Source organism: Acomys minous, assembly GCF_964271855.1.
Source record: "Acomys minous genome assembly, chromosome: 9".
NCBI classification, from domain to species: Eukaryota; Metazoa; Chordata; class Mammalia; order Rodentia; family Muridae; genus Acomys; species Acomys minous.
Genome location: NC_140490.1, coordinates 15,228,571 through 15,245,933, shown reverse-complemented (window position 1 = coordinate 15,245,933; position 17,363 = coordinate 15,228,571). Strand labels below are relative to the sequence as shown.

Below are 17,363 nucleotides of genomic sequence, written 5' to 3'. Positions count from 1 at the left end.
TTTTTAAGGTTCACTGGTAGTGTTGCATAAATCAGTATTTCATTTCTTCGTGTTGTTTTGTTTTGTACTGAGACTCTGAGTCATAGACTGTTCTCCAATTCCTTATGTAACCAAGAATGACCTTGAACTTCTGATTCTCCTGCCTCCACCTCCAAAGTGCTGGAACCATGGTGAGCACCATCACACCCAGTGTACATGGTGCTATGGCAGGAACGCACGACCTCACATATGTTAGGCAGGGACTCTACCAACTAAACTAGATTCCAGGCCCAGTGTTTCATTCTTTTTATGGCTAATAATACTCCATTGTGAGGAAAATGCCAACTGTGTTTATACATTTATGAGCTGATAGACATGTATATTGTTCTCAGGTTTCTATCATAATGAACACAGTTGGCATCAACACTATTATACAAGATACTGTATACACACATTGCATCAAAACTCTTAGGAATAGCGCTAACAGTAACCTGTTTCAGGAAGTGCCAAGCTAGCTTCCACCATTGCTGTGCTATTTTGTGCTTCCATTAGGGTTCTCATTTCTCTACATCCCACTGGCACCAGTTATTTTCGTGATTGTATTGTTACAGTCATTCCGAGAGGATATGAAATAGTATCCATAATTTTTGTTTGTATTTCCATTTTCTATGTATTTATTTGGTCATTTATACATGTTTTAAAGTTTTTATTATATTTTACATATGTGCATGTCTGTGCATATGTATACAATCTCTTTGTGTTTCATTTTCAAGGGCTTTCCAAGGAGACAATCATAAATAACCTATATTTAATAAGAAAATTATGGTGGTTAACTATTTTAAAGGGTACTTCTACCATCCTCCTTGTATTTTTTTGTTTTTTGTTTCATATGTGGCAAGCAAGTCACTGTGTTAGAAAATACCCTTGTGACAATTACAGACAGAATACTGTCCAAACAGGCCAAACTGGATACAGGAGAGTTGCCTGCCAAGCTTTGGAAGGATAAGGTACGAAAGTCCTTGATAATTTCTGCCTCACAGAAAAGTCTGTCAAATATTCTGAGCCAAAAGGCTAAAGATGATGCTCCAATATCATGGCAAAATTTTGAAGGACTGTCATCTCTATCATTTCTATACTTTTGGAAGCTACTTACCTGCACTTCTTAAATATTTAGGTAATATTTATTCCTTAAGTCTCTGATGGGGTTACAGACTACTAGTTAAGTCTCATAGTTAAATTGTTTAGGATGATAGAATAGAAACTGATACTAAAATACTTTGTCCAAGGATTACCAAATATACAAACTTAAGTCTTATCTAATAATTTTCATAATTGTTGTATTACATATAGTATGTTATTATAAGAAAAGGAGCCTTTTATTAGACTAAAAGGGAGAAATGCAGGCATAAGGTTATTGTGTAGTTTAAATTCTGATTTCCTCTCTAAATGTTATATGAACACTACTCCCCAAACTGTTTCCTTGTATGCCAATAAAGCAGCTTACAGCCAATTGCTGAGCAGGGGAGACAATAGAGCTGGACTTCCTGCCAGCCAGGGGAGGAGGAGCTAGGAGAGGAAGTAGGGGACTCAGCCAAGGGATTATTCAGCCACTGGTAGAGGTCCAAGGATGATCAGGAGGTAGGAACTGGAGCCAAGGAAAGCTAAAAAGTGCAAGTATCATGGGATGTTTGCTGGGAGTAAGACAAATGTCATAGAAGGTTAAAAGTAGACTTAAACTGCTCAAGATTGTGTTGTGAAGCATTATTATTATTATCATTATTATTATTATTATTATTATTATTATTATTATTATTATAGTTGCTATTTGTGTGATAGCTGGGTTATAAGCTAAGAGAAACAAACACTGTTTTATAAAAATAACTTCAACAATAAGCTGTTATTCAAAAACTCAAAGCATTCATAAGATCTCAAAGAGAACTAGAATTTTCAGGTTTTAGTGTTGAAAGCATCAAACCACAAACATCAATATTCCCATATCATACTCCAGGAATACCCCTCCCTTCAGTGTAGTCAGGGAAAATACATTATCACGATGAGGTAACAAACCGCAAGGTAGTCATTTTCTGTGGCTAATATCCGTTGGTTGCTATGCTGGCTAGTTTTCTATCAACGTGACATAAGCCAAGACTATCTGAGAAGAGGAAACCTCAACTGAGAAGCTGCTTCCAGCATGCCAGCCTGTAAGGCCAGACTCTGGGGCATTTTCCTAATTAATGACTGATGTTGGAGGGTCCAGCCCACTGTGGGCAGTACTAACCTCTGAACCTGTATAAGAAGGCAAGCTGGCCCAGTATGGTGGCACTTGCTTTTAATCCCAGATCTCTGGAGGCAGAGGCAGGTGGACCCCTATGAGTTTCAGGCTAGCCTGGTGGTCATAGTAAGTTCCAGGACAGTCAGGACTACATAAAGACCCTGTCTCAAAAAAACAAAACAAAAACAAAAACAATAAGTGTGTGTGTGTGTGTGTGAGAGAGAGAGAGAGAGAGAGAGAGAGAGAGAGAGAGAGAGAGAGAGAGAGAGAGAGAGAGAGAGAGAGAGAGAGAGAGAGAGAGAGAGAGAGGTCTATGATGGACTGTGAATGGGATGTGTAAGCCAAATAAAGCCTTTCCTCTCCAAGTTGTTCTTGATCATGAATTTTTATCACAGAAAGATAAAGCAAACTAGGAAAATTGTTTTCAAGTAATTACTTCTTCCACACCATCTTGCTGGCAGAGCCTGCCTATCCTTAAGAGGGGAGTGGCCCTCTCTTCGCCTTCCTCCCAGCCAGGGCATGGACATACAACTTTGACCTGGTTACTGGGTCTGAGAAACCTGAAGAGGATGTTAGCCTTTGGAAAGGGTTATCTGCACTAATAAAGGGGTTGGAACTGCTGTTCCTTTTTAGTACTTAGCCGTGTCTGCCTGTGACCCCTGGAACTGAGATAGCCATCTCATAACCGTTAGGAAAAACATCACCAGCTATCTGAATATAAATGAAGAAAGAGTACTTTGGTATCTCACATTATCACTTACCTTTTGTACTTACAGAGAGAAAGCTCTGTCTCCAGGCTTCTTGATAGGCAATAGTTATCTTAGTTTATGGGTTGAGCTTAAGCCATTTTTATTTGGATATGTCAAAGCAGCCTAACTAAATTCACTAGCAAATATCTGTTCCCTCTATGCTATCCACTCCTGAAAGTCAGATGCCTGCTTAGGCATTGCCTCAGCACATGAGTGGCACTGGCCTGTATCTTTTCTGCTTTTTGGAGCAAGTACAATTATACTCACATCCATGCCTTCAAGTAAAATTCTGCTTCTACTGTAAGTCTTCCATGATTAAGGGAAAAGTACTTTTTACTTTTCTAGTATACTTTTCAGTTATGTCTACTTTTAACTGCTGAGCAGATATGCCCTACCTTTTAATTTAGCTTTCTTTATTATCATTCAAATGCCAACTCAATATTAAATTGACCTAAAATTTTTATTAAAATATTTCTTTTTCTTCTTCTAACTCCCACAGCATCCTGTTTATCTCTCTCTGCTAGCAGCTGATGCTCTCCTGCCACCGCCCCTCCCACTCACACCCACCCCACTCACCCACCACCCAGCTTAAATAATGCCAATTCTATCTTCTGGGACCCAGAGCTAGGTTCTGCATGGTCCCATCCCTGGCCCTGACACCACTGCCCAAAGGCTGGGGTAGGGGGGGCTCTGCTCAGCTCCCCACCCTTGAGATGTCCTGCTCACACTATCACCTGCATCACATGTGGGATGTTGCTACTCCTCACTCTGTCCATAGGGTGGTGGCACTCAGTGGTCAGCTGTCTTTCTGTCCCCAGGACAGGATGAATTGTTCTCACTGAAGGAGTCCCTTTCTACATTTCCAGTAACTGTCAGCCAGCAGCACTAGTCACGCCCAGCAAACTGTGCTGCCTGTTGTTTAAAATCATCTGCTTCCCGACTGTTCACTCCAGATGTCAATGATAAGTCCTGCTTATACGTATTACGGCTCTGAGAGGAAACGTTTCCTGGGAGCCAAGGAATATCACAAAGCCACACCCCACAGCAAACCTCACACAAGAGATTTATTGGGAAAATACATGAGGGTGGCTGCCTCTGCTGGGGAGAAAGTAGCCTTAAACAATTTTTATTACATTCATTTATTTTGTGTAGGTGTGCACGTGTTATGACCTAACATTTTTTTAAGATTTTTTTTTCAAGACAGAGTTTCTCTGTATAACTCTGGATATCCTGAAACTCTCTCTCTCTGTAGACCAGGCTGGCCTTAAACTCAGAGATCTGCCTTCCTCTGCCTCCAGAGTACTGGGATCAAAGGTATGTACCACTACTACCCAGGTTTTTTTTTCTTTTTAAAGGTGTGTGTGTGTATCTGTATGTGTGTGTGTCTGCATAAATTACTGTACATCATGTGAAGACTATCAGTAGAGGCCAAAAATAGCACTGGATCCCTAGGAACTAAATTACACATGGTTGTGGGCTACCATGTGGTGCTGGGACCCAAACTAGATCACCTGCAAGAGCAGCACACACTCTTAACCTTTGAGCCAGCTCTCCGGCTCTTGACCTAACAAGTACAGAATACTGAAGGCATGGTTCTCCCTAGCTTACAGGCTAGCTCAAACTAACAAATCTCCCGCGTTAGCCTCCCAAGTCATAGAATGATGGGTACATGCCAACATGTCTGTCTCAACTCTGTGTTGGGGGGTTGGTGTGGTGCTATGTATTCAAATTCTAAATGCTGCCCCCCCCAAGATCTGGTTGCTATCCAGATGGCCATATTCTCACATATACCAAGTGATACTGTGTATAACTTGCTCCCCAATTTAAAGTTGGTTGGTTAATAAAAAATAGCTATAAGCCTGTAACTGGGCAGAAGAGAAGTAGGCGGAGCTTACATTCCCCAGCTTGGGGTCAGGAGAGAAAGCTGGAGAGAAGGGAGTCATCATGGACCAGTATGGACCAAGAGCACGTGGCCACGAGGGCTGGCCTGATGGAACAGAAGCAGCCCAGGCAGGAACAACTATGGCAAGTAACTTGGGTGTGTATCTAGGAAATAGCAAAATAGCTTAGAGGGCTGATATCTGCCCAGTTATGGTGCTTTTAAGCTTTTATCAATCTAAAAGGTCTCTATCGATTATTTGGGAACTAGCTGGGGTAGAGAAGCCTTCTAAAGTCTAATATCCATTCCATACCGGCTCTATAAAAGCAAATCTTGCTGGATGTGGTGGCACATGCCTATAAAAGCCAGCAATTGGGAGTCTGAAGCAGGAGAAGGTCGTCAAGGCTTGTGGGAGATTAAGAACAGCTTGAGCCATAAAAAGCAAGACTCTACCATTTGACATCATAAGAATAATCACAAACCTTTTTTTAAAAAAATAACTTTCAAAAAAACCAACTAACATCACTGACATTTGTATCAGATCCCCATATTCCTCCTCTTCACAGGTTTTCACTAATACACCAAGAAGGAAACAGAAAAGAAAGGCAGGAAACTAAAGGTGTCAGGTCTCAGAACCGGTGAAAGGCTGAGGTGCCAAAGCAGACTGGCCAGCTCTCTCAGCATCACTCAGTGCCTGTGGCTCCTCTCAGCACCTCTCACTCCGCCCCCTCCCCTAACCCTCTCCCTTACAGGAGCTTCTGCTTCCCTTTGCCCCTATATAATCCAGTCAGGCCATGGGGGTCTCCTGGCATCTTGGCCGAGGCCACCTCTTGGTTGGTGGCTCCTCTCTTGCTTTCCCTCACACTCTCTCCTCTCATGGTCCAGTTTAGTCTGCTGCCATGTTTAGTCTGCCCTCCGCCTGCTTCTCCATTGTATCTACCATAAAAATCTCCATGTTTTCAGAGTAGTCATGTCCTGCTTTCATTTCATTTGTTTCACTCAGGAAGGAAGGCAAAAAACCACTAAGGGGGAAAAGAGGAATATACATCAGATTGCTGAATATAATAAAGCTTTATAAATTTCAGCTATAATTATTACTATAACTAAATTTAGCTATAAGTATTACTAATGTCATTAATATTTTCAGGGACAGGGGTATAATCAGTGAAAAACCACCTGCCAAGTGACTCAGCAGGTAAAGGTACATAATGCCTGACGGTGTGAGGTCAATTCCCAGGACCCAAGTGGTGGAAGGAGAGAACCAATACCAGCAAATTGTCCTCTGACCTCCACATCTGCACCAGAGCAAATATAAGTTTAATTTTTTAAAATTCCATTTAAAATAAATCAAAACGCCTAGGCACAGTTAGTGGCACCTGTCTGTAATCCCAGCACTTGGGAAGCGGAGACCAGCGGGTCAAAAATGCAGGCCAGCTGAGGCAATATATGAATTTGAGGTAAGCATAAATTACTTGGGACCCATCTCAAAAATATTCAAAAGGATAAAAGAAGCCAAGCATGATGGCACATGCCTATAACCCCAATACTTGAGAGGAAGAAACAAAAGGACCTCGGGTTTGAGGTTAGCCTATGCAACAGATCAAACTCAAGGTCGGCCTGCACTATACAATAAGACCATATCTCATAAAATAGTAGAATAAACTACTCAAAAAGTACAAACTAAGCCAGACATGGTGGCGCATGCCTTTAATCTCAGCCCTCAGGGAGGCAGAGGCAGACAGATCACTGTGAGTTCAAGGCCAACCTAGCCTATAGAGTGAATTCTAGAACAGCCAAGGCTACAAAGAGAAACCCTGTCTCGAAAAAACAAAACAAAACAATAAGAAGCACAAACTAGAAATCCTGGTGCAAGACTGTAATCTCAGCACTTGGGAAGCTAAGACAGAAAGTTCTGGCTCATCCTGACTATCCGCAGCCATACACACACAAAGAAAACTCAAAGAAGTGCAGTTGGGGGTTGGTCTGATGTGTTTTGATGCTAATTACTGCTTGCTGTCTCTGTGGCCAATAAAAGGCCATCACCTGGGCAGGGCAAATGAGATAGGTGTGGCTAAGGTTCCTGAGCTTGGAAAGAGAAAATCTTGGGGGGTCGGGGGGAAGACCAGAGAATTGAGAAGTTGCACCACCATGGGTTAGATGGAGGGGAAGCACATGGCTGGCGTGGATGGGGATTTGGTTCAGATGAAGAACATCAGCAAGTATATGGGATTATGGATGGGAGGCAGCTTGATTAGAAGCAGATGACATGGGATTGATACCTGCCCGACTATGAGAAGTAATTTAGAAGATTAATGTCTGCCCTGCCCCAGATTAACTAAGGCTATTTTAAAATATAACAGGTGTCTGTGTCTTAAATGATTGCTAGCGGGTAATATTGACATAATAATAATAAGTATAGGCCTAATAATAAGCATTATTAGGCCATACTGATAAATTAAAAACAACTAAGTGTAGACTTTATTTTTTATTAGTTTGCTACACATTTTATTTTGGAATCATAGACTGATGCCTTAAAAGGTAATTCTACAAAAAACACTTAAGTCAGGTGGGTACAAATCTGTAAATCCAAAAATTATTACTGTAGTCTTAATGATTTTCAATTCTATCTTGATACAAAAGTGCTCAGAGTTTGAAATATCCTCACCACTCATGTACCAGTTCTGTTGTTCTGCAGAATTTCAGGGTTACATTCTCATATAACTTTTGAGAATTGTCAGAAATTGATTTATAAATCAAAATTCTGAATTCTTTACAGAGATCAGCAAGATCTTAAAATTCATATAAAAAGTCAAGTGGTATAAAACCAATCACAAAAAAGAAAAAAGAAAAGAAAAAACAAGGTTGGAGTATAGCACAAAGCTATAATGAAAGGGAAAAGGAAAAACAGAGAGAGGGAGGGAAAGACAGAGGGAGAGGGGGAAGGGAGAGAGGAGACACCTATAAAACCAATACTCAGGAGGTGGAGACAGACCTCCTGTCTCAGTCACACAGCAAGTTTGAGGCCAACATGGGCTACATGAGATCTTGTCTCTAAACAAACAAACAAACAAACAAAAAACCTACAATAATCAAGACAGTTTGGTACTGATATGAAAATGAACGAGGGCCAGTGAGGTGACTCAGTGAGTAAAGACTCTTGCTGCCAAGCCTGATGACCTGCACAGATTCCCACATCCCACATGGTAGAAAGAAAACCTAACTCCTGAAACTTGTTCTCTGCTGTCTACATATGAGCTGCAACAGGCACAGGCACACTCCCTACACACAATAGTAATAAAATTTTAATTAAAAGTAATGGGCATATGAGTGAATAAAAATGAAGAGATATAAACACATTTAGTCACCTTATTTTCCCCAGAGTATGTTAAAGTGTGTGTGTGTGTGTGTGTGTGTGTGTGTGTGTGTGTGCGCGCGCGCATGCACGTGTGTGAATTATATCGCATTATATATCATATAATCATATCACACGTGAAAGATAGATAACACTTAGAAAGGAGGAAGGCACTTGCAAACACATATCTGACGAAGGACTTACATCAGAGTACCAAAAGAATTCTCATAATTCATTAATAAAAGGGAACTGTGTGACTGGCTCACGCCTGTAGTACTAGCACCTGGAAGGAAGAGGCAAGAGGATCAGGAGGACAAGGTCGTCATCGCAGCTACAAAGTGAGTTTGTGGCCAGATACGCTACATGAGACCCTGCCTCAAAAAAATAAACAAATTAAAGGGCAATCCAGGCATCAAGGCTCACGCCTATAAGCTCAAAGCATAAGAAGCTGAGGTAGAAAGATTTCTGTAGAGTGGGCTACATAGTAAGTTACTGGACAAACCCAAGCTATAAAATAAGACCTTGTCTCAAAAAAAAGAAAAGAAAAGAAAAGAAAGAGCCAGGTATAAGGCGTATACCTTTGATCCAGCACTCAAGAGATAGAGACAGGTAGACCACTGTAGGTTCAAGACCAGTCTGTTTTACATAGAGGACAGCCATGGCTATGTGGAGAGATCCTGTCTACAAAGGAGGGGGGGGGGTGTAATAAAAGACAAATAATTAAACTTTAAATATGAGCAAAGGATATGAACACATGCCCACAACGCAATGTACAGTAAGAACACAGCAAGATGGTCAAGCTCAACATTATTAGACTATTAGACTTAAGGATAGGCAAATGGTTTCACTGAACACCCACTAGATGCAACAACCAAAAAAGACAGACACACTGATGAGGAGAGAAACTGGAGCCCGTTTACAAGGACAATGGGAATTATAATAGTGCATACACTATGTAAATCAATTTCACAGTTTCTCAAGAGAATAAACACAAACTTAACCCCGCCGCTGCCTACCAACTCCCTTCCCAGGTAAACACCTACGATTGCAAAAATATTTCTACACAAAAACTTGTACAAGTACGTTCGTAACACTATTCCTAATTGTTCAAAATAAGCCAAAGGTCTATCCGTGACCAAAGAAATTTTAAAATGTGACAGTAGTGGGCAGGCCTTTAATGCCGCAGGGGCAGGTGGATCTCGTGAGTTCAAGGACAGTGTCTTCTACAGTACTAGTTCCAGGACAGCCAGGGCTACACAAAGAAACCTTATCTCAAAGTGGGGGGTGGGGTGGGGAATGTGACGTTGTGGGTATAGCTTAGTGATAGATCATTAAAAAAAAAAAAAGAGGCATACAATCAACAATGAAACAAAGATACACGCTATATTAATATACTTAAAACTAATCAAGTGATAAAAGATAGCCACTAAAGATCATATATTGAGTGATCCCATTAAAATAAAATGTACAAAATAGAAAATGTATACAGTCCATTCAAACTAAGTAATTCGTCCAATGATTTTTGCTCATTATTTATATGCTATATGTAAATTCTAACATCCTTCTAAAATATTTTTTCAAGTACTTGAAAGTACAAAAGAACACTGTGGATCCAGAACAGAGCAAGATTGTTAAACAGCAAGGAAAAGTCATACCAGCCTCAAAGGCAGAAAACCAATTTATCTTTGTTGAATGCCATCAAAGACTAAATTCTTTTCAAGGGAAATTCTGGTCTCTTTTTGAAATGGAAGTAACTATGAATAATTAAACTGTAATTTGGAAATTATTCTTTTTTTTTTTTACAAAGCAGTCAATTGTAAGGCTAAAGATAATAGAACTTTGAAGTCAGATATAAAAGTTTGACTTTTATTTATTTATTTGATAGGTGAATATCAACAATTTACTTGTGCCTCTGAGCCTGGTCCCCTCCTGGTAAGTTAGAAGTTACAAAACCCCCTTTAGAGTAAAAGGAAAACTCCAACTATATACTAAACAGAGAGGCAGACTTAGAGCAATTCATTTTTTGGGGGGGGAAGGGGTAATGTCGTCACTATATAACCCAGGCTTCTCTCCAAATCAGAGATTAGCCTGCCTCCGCCTGAGAGCAAAGGCATGTGCTAACATGCCCACGCACTCTGAGTTTTAAAACCTATCAATATATAGTATTTAAATTTTGTGTAACTTACATGTAATGTTAAAACATTATTAATTTTTTAAAGATAAAAACAGCTATATTATCGGTTCTCAGCGCTGTAATTTTGTTAGTTTCCTTTTTTTTTTTTTTTTTTTCTTCTTCTCCCTGAGACAGGGTTTCTCTGTGTAGCCTTAGCTGTCGTGGAGTAGCTTTGTCGACCAGGCTGGCTTCGAACTCACAACGATCACCTGCCTCTGTCTCCCAAGTGCTGGGATTAAAGATGTGCGCCACCACACCCAGCTTTTTGTTAGTTTGCTTTCTTTCCCCCTTAAGGACAGCACCACATGTCCATTGATCATGCCAATTTTTAAGATACTGACACAGGAGATATGCAATTAAAAAAAATTTTTTTTTCTACAGCTGTATTTCTTATCCCTTCCAAAAATATCTTCATTCTACCACTTTCAATTCAGGTAACTAAACCATAGAAAAAGCAATATTAAACATTTTTGAAGGCTATGCTTATCAATAAAGAAAGAAAACTGATATGGTAGTTTACCAGGCAATCCCAGCCTAAACCATAAACAAAGTGAGTTCAGACTTGCCTGGGCTATAAAGTGAGGCTCTTGTCTCTAAAGAAACGAACAAAAAAACCATAAAAGAAAGATAAAGCTAAGTTTTTAAACCCATTCTTCCGAAACCATCAAAAGATCTGCATTCACGTGCTGAGGGATTACGCTTACAGCCATGGATACGCTTATGCGTATGCTTACGGTCAGGCTTGTGCTGTGCACCTCAGGATTTGGGGGCTTAGTCTTCTGAAATCTCAGGTACTGGGTAGAACGCTATGTTTCTTGCAAAGCAAAGGCATCAAGTGAGAAGGAAATTTGGTACCTTACTCTTTCCACATCAAGCCAAAAACCACGGTGCAGGCCAGAGAATCTTTTCTTTGCTAAAAAACACAATACAAATAAAATTAATGGTTATCATTTATTCAGCAAGTAAGGTAAGAGATAAGTTGCACTGTTTAAAAAAAAAAAAAGAGGTCTGCTTTGCTTCAGAGTACAATGAGGTAAATGAATGTAACTCAACCCGTCTAGGTTGTCACCTCCCATTTACAAAACACTGCAAAAACTAAGAATTTCTCTTCCATGTTTAGTAGATGAATAAACTCATGCAATAGATGAAAGATGTCAGGAAGTACAAGACTTGCTTTACAAAGCTGCCAATGCTCTCTGGTATGATTTCAATAGTAATTCAGCATTTGGTACCTTGCCTTAAAAGATGCTAATGTTATTGGACCTTTCAAGCACCAATCCTCCCCCCCCCACCCTGTGTGTGTGTGTGTGTGTGTGTGTGTGTGTAACTAAAGTCTCTTGTAGCTTCATTTTGTTTGTTTTCAAGAAAAAAGGGTGACTCGTGTAGCCCAGGCTTGGCTCAAACTTAACCCCCCTGCTCCTCCCTCTTCAGGCCCTGGGGTTCTGAGCATGCAGCAGCCAAGCCTGGCTACCATTGTGAAACTTGTAACTTAGAAATCAGATCCTGGACCATTTAAAGTATATGTAAAATATACATATGTAAAATATGTATGTGAATATATATACGGAACATATGTGTGTGTGTGTGTGTGTATAAAACATTCATTCAATCTGAGCACTCAAGAGGCAGGGGCGGGACGATCTCTGAGATGTTCAAGGCCAGCCTGATCCATGAATCGACTCTCAGAAATATATATACCGAGACATTCCTGGGGGCGTTATCGTATTTCTAGTTTGCGTATCTTACTTTAGGTCACGATTCTAAAAGAGAGGGACACCCTTGGCCAATGGTAGAGTTACAGCAATGTGCTGGCGTGGTGACTCATGCCTGTAATCCTAAAAACTTGGTGGGGGGTCGGGAGGAGGCTGAAGCAGGCACATTACCATGAGTTCCACTCAAGCCTGGGGGCTACAGAGTAAGACTGACCTAAAAAATGTAAAAAAGTGGCACGCGAGAGAGACGACAATGCTTTGCATAACTCTTTTACCTCCAAATCGCTGAGCAGTTGAACAGAACAAATTAAAACCTCGTGCACAGTAAAAGCCAATGGGGCTAGGGGCTCCCTCTAATCAATCCGAAAGGCTTCTTCTTGCTTTCTCCCAGCGCCTCGGCCGCCGCTGCTCCCCGTCGCTCTCTTCCCCGCCGCTCAGCGGACGCGCATACCGTTCGGGCCCAGGGCGGAAAGGAGGGACCTGGTGACTCACGCGGCCCGGGCTGCTGGCCAGCCCGCGAGGCCTCCCTGCAGCCGGCTGCCACTTATTAGGCCTCCCGGCGTACACCAGGGGACCGACCTTCCGGGCCGCGTACACTGCAGATGGCTCCGAGGATCCCCAGCCTGCAAACCGCGGCCCGCCCCCGCCCCCGCCCCCCGCGAGCGTGCGCACCAACCCCGCCCGCGCCTGCGCGCCCCCGACGCCGCCGCGCCGCCGCCTGGAGGCCGGGCGAGGCCGCGGCGGAGGCACGGCCCAGCGCCCTGGGCGGCGCGCGGCCGCCGAAGTCCGTCCTCCCGGTGGGGCGACAAGCTGCGCAGGGGAGGGGACAGCCCGGCAAGCAGGAAGCTGCGGCTTAAAAGGGGCAGCTCGCGCCCAGCCCTTCCTCCCGCGGTCCAGGCCTGTGAGCTCTAGTCTTCTCCGGTCCCCGCCGTTCTTGCTTCAGCCCGCCGCCATGTACCGCCGCCTGGGCGAAGCACTGCTGCTGTCCCGCGCCGGGCCCGCTGCCCTGGGCTCTGCGGCCGCAGACTCAGCCGCGCTGCTGGGCTGGGCCCGCGGACAACCTTCCGCTGCCCCGCAACCCGGGCTCGCCCCGGTCGGCCGGCGCCGCTACAGCGAAGCGGCCGCCGACCGCGAAGACGACCCCAACTTCTTCAAGATGGTGGAGGGCTTCTTCGACCGCGGCGCCAGCATCGTAGAGGACAAGCTGGTGGAAGACCTGAAGACCAGGGAGAGCGAGGAGCAGAAGCGGAACCGGGTGCGCGGCATCCTGCGGATTATCAAGCCCTGCAACCATGTGTTGAGCCTCTCCTTCCCCATCCGGCGCGACGACGGCTCCTGGGAGGTCATCGAAGGCTACCGGGCCCAGCACAGCCAGCACCGCACGCCCTGCAAGGGAGGTGAGCGCCCTCCGGCTCCTTCCCGCCCTCCCTCCGTTAGAGCCTCCCGTAGCCCGGGCCGCTATTCGGCCCAGCCCAGTTCCGCAGGCCGTACCCCTCTCCGGGCTCCCTGCCTCGGGTGTGGCACCCTTGGAGGATACAGATTCTTTTTTTCCACCATAAAACTACCACGTAATATGCCAGCCTTTTTTTTTTTCCTGGGCAAGCCTTCACCCCAGGCCTTTACATGTGTTGATGCTCTCTGGACTGAGGACACTGCGCCGGTTTAAACCTTTTGGGCTCTGTGCCTGTCACCAGAGCCTGAGCCCTTAACACCAGTGGCTGATGGTACAAGAACAGAGGAAATGGCTTTCGTCCTGTAGTTGAAATCTAGAAAGTTTGGTCAACCAACGTAGCTTACTAATCTTCTAACTTAGTATAGTTTTACACTGATGACTTTTTGTGTTTTGCCTTCTCTCCCCCTCCAAAAAAAAAAAAGAAAGAAAAAAGAAAAAAGAAAACTGGAGTGGTGTCTCTGACAGAGTGTCCTGACATTAAATCTAAAGGGTGTAGACGACTGAAGTGCCTGCCAGCCAATAGAATGAAATAGCCCTGGGGGTGTGTTCTTGTCCTGGCTAGTACCAGATTTGAGCCTCTGCATAGGTGGAGTCCTTAAAGAGTTGAGGCAGTTAAATTTGGTAGTCTCCAAGGTATCCAGTGGTTTAAACTCTCAGCGTGTGTGGATTTGGCTAACAGATTTCTTTCTTCAGGCAAGTAAAAGCCTTTTTTTCGTTTTCTCCCCCAATAAATTCACAACACAGCTTTAAAGGTGCTTTTTAAAAAACGACCCAAGGTTAAAAGGAAAACCACCTTTTTTTCTATTACTTAAAACTTAATATATTCAGTAGGAGGCTTGATGGAGGTTGAACTGGCACAGAAGAGGTTGGGTCATTTTATTGCTACTTCATAACTAATTTTGTTACTGTTACGAGTCGTGTTGTAAATGCCTGATGTGCAGGCTATGTGATATGCCACTCCCAAAGGGGTCGAGGTTTGACCCACAGGTTGAGAACTGCAGGATGCACCTTTGTCTGCCTAAGCTCTGCCTAGTAGTTTTTGCTACCAGCTGACTTGTCCATTGTAGAAATGTTTCTACACTGGAAAAACTGAAGCGGTGATGGTGTTCCCAGTGGTGGAACAAAGGTTATGGCTAAGGGTTTAATGATTCACCAAATTTGCATTGAGCCCGCCTACTTGTAAGGGCTTACCTTTGGAGCCTAGTTGTCCCATAGCTCCATAGCTCGGTAGTTCCCTCTGCTAGAAGCTATTGATTGGAACCACGCTGACCTCTAATTTCCCATGCTGTTCCAAAATTATATAAAAAGGGTAGTCATTCCCCTGCATCACCTTCCTTCTTCCTGCCACTCCCTCACTCCCAGCCAGGAACACACATTGTGCTCCCCGACAGAGCAAACAAGGATGTGGGAGCAAGACATGTATTGCAAATACTCAATTGTTCTTGTCCTTGCATGGGGCATGCAACATTTTTCCAGTCTCTTAGAGGGGGTAGTTTTTCAGCATCCTGTGATTTGATGGGGTTTTATTTGTTTGTTTGTTTGTTTTCTGTCTTGTCACAGCTAGCTCCAATCATTAAAGCAATTCTATTTTGCCATAATTTGTCATTTTAAATGCTCTTGTCACAGAAGTTTTAATACCAAAATATTGAACCTAGCAGCAAATCCCATCAGCCTTACCAGATCACAGTAACCAAAGCACTTGCTCGGAGGAGAGTGAAAGATGCAGCTGATTGGTTTGTATCTGCAAAGAGGTCTGATACTGAAAGACCTGTTAAGTCCCACAACAGAAACAGAGCAACGGGTTTCTAGTTAGTTAACAGTGATAGCATTGCATGATGAAACAGTAAGAAAAAGAAAATGGTCTTTATTATTTGACATCTTAAGGAATCACAAAGGAATACGAACTGGGAAAGAGTATATAGCCGTGAAAGCTTTAAGAAAATGTAATAAACAGTATATTAGATGATTAGCAAATTTTGAGTGCTATGGACTCCCAATCTTTTACTTTCAAAGCATTAACAAGCTTGATATTCTTGCAGAAAATATACATAAATGGAACTTACTTTCAATGGGCTTTTCTCCACCAAAACATCTTTTTTTTTGGACAGGGTTTCTTTTTTCTTTTTTGTAAGGATTTATTTATTATGTATACAGTGCTCTGCCTGCAGGCCAGAAGGCATCAGACCTCATTATAGATGGTTGTGAGCCACCATGTGGTTGCTGGGAATTGAACTCAGGACCTTTGGAAGAGCAGCCAAGGCTCTTAACCTCTGAGCCATCTCTCCAGCCCCATCTAAAGCTTTCTTGATAACTAAAGTGTTTAGTATGCATCTGTTTTCCCAGCTACTCAGGAGACAGGGGCATAGGGATCATTAGAACCCGGGAGTTTGATAGGAGTCTAGGCGATATAGGAGACCATGTCTCTCAAATAAACAAAGTTTTTGGGGGGAGGGTCAGGGAGAGTTTGCTTTGCTTTAGTTTTTTAAGACAAGGTTTCTCTTTGTAACCTTGGCTGTCCTAGGATTCACTTTGCAAGCCAGGCTGATCACAAACTCACAGAGATCCTCTTGCCTCTGTCTCCCCACGTGCTGCGATTAAGGTGTGTGCAGCCACTGTCTGCCTTAACATTTTCACACTACTTCCACCATCCCCTCAAGTGAACTGTCTTCTCTCTCATGGTGTTTGGGGATTTTGTTTTTGGTCCTCCTGCCTCAGTCTCCAGCTTGCTGGAGATACAGGCCGGTGCCCTTATGCTCAGATCTCCCGGTGTTTATTAAGGGAAACAGCATCTGTTCCTTTCCATCCTTTTCCCAGCCTTCAGCTTTCTCTATCTAATCTTTACTCCACACCGACCTTACACCTGAGTTTCCTAAAATAAAGTCCTCAAGGGTGAACCAGGCCTGGGGACTACTTGCTGCAATCCTAGCTCTGAGGGCTGAGCCAGGAGAATTGTGAGTTAATGTCTAGCCTGAGCAACTCAGTAAGACCTTGTCTCAAAAAACAAAAACAAAGCCTATATTGAAGCATAGTTAAGCTGTAATGAAAAGAGACAGTTTAAAGACCTGTGAGTCCTGGTGAGTACTTATTCCAAGTAAATATTTAATAAGCCTGGTTTTGTGATTTTCTTCGTCCAAGTCTTACTTAACTGAGGCTACCAGATTTGCCTCTGGTGAGGATTTACAGAAGACTTGCCTAGCACACTCAAGGCCTGGATTCAGTCCGTAGCCACGTATGGCAATATTCACCTATAATTCTGTAATCCCCAGCACTAAGGAGACAATGGAGGAAGATCTGAAGGTCATGGCCAGCCTGGACTACATAGATAGATCCTGTCTCAAAAAAACCAAAAAATCTATTTTGCAATAAAGATGGTATTGTAATAACTGATTTGAGAAGACTTGTTCAAAGGCTCTGGTATGCTGTAAAACACTGTAGATTGTTCCTGCTGGACATGAGGCTGTTCTAGGACATCTGCCATCAGTTGTTTGCTAAGGTAGATCCATCTTTTTAGGTGGGTGCCTGCACTCACCACTCCATTTGCATCTCTCCTGAAGCTTCACATTCTGAACGGGAACAACTTTCTCAGCAGATTGTTCTATAAACAGCTTTAGCATAAAGGTTTGTTTGGGGGGTTTTGGTGGTTTTTTTGTTTGTTTTGATTTTTTCGGGATAGGGTTTCTCTGTGATAACTCTGGCTGTCCTGGAACTCTTTTTGTAGACCAGCCTGCCCTCGAAGTAATGGAGATCCGTCTGCCTCTGCTTCCCGAGTGCTGGGATCACAGGCTTGTGCCACC

General features: G+C 43.1%; 2 protein-coding genes across 12 annotated transcripts in view; one reads left to right on the top strand and one right to left on the bottom strand.

Annotated features, from left to right (window-relative positions):
• The window catches only part of SHLD2 (shieldin complex subunit 2), an 85,008-nt gene extending 72,245 nt beyond the window's left edge, over nt 1-12,763 (bottom strand). For 5 of the 11 annotated variants that reach the window (XM_084796810.1, XM_084796814.1, XM_084796817.1 and 2 more), the window contains exons 1-2: nt 12,392-12,763; nt 11,139-11,317 (exon numbers count right to left, since the gene is read on the bottom strand). The gene's annotated coding sequence lies outside the window, so the exon portion shown is untranslated. Of the gene's footprint in view, nt 1-11,108; nt 11,318-12,391 lie in introns of all 11 variants that reach the window. The other 6 variants (XM_084796815.1, XM_084796816.1, XM_084796819.1 and 3 more) reach the window with 3 other exon arrangements.
• An 86-nt stretch (nt 12,764-12,849) lies between these two features.
• Nucleotides 12,850-17,363, top strand: part of GLUD1 (glutamate dehydrogenase 1) — a 40,892-nt gene continuing 36,378 nt past the window's right edge. The window contains exon 1 of the mRNA XM_084796831.1: nt 12,850-13,513. Coding sequence (XP_084652957.1) covers nt 13,069-13,513 — 445 coding nt within the window. The 5' untranslated portion in view covers nt 12,850-13,068. The remainder of the gene's footprint in view (nt 13,514-17,363) is intronic.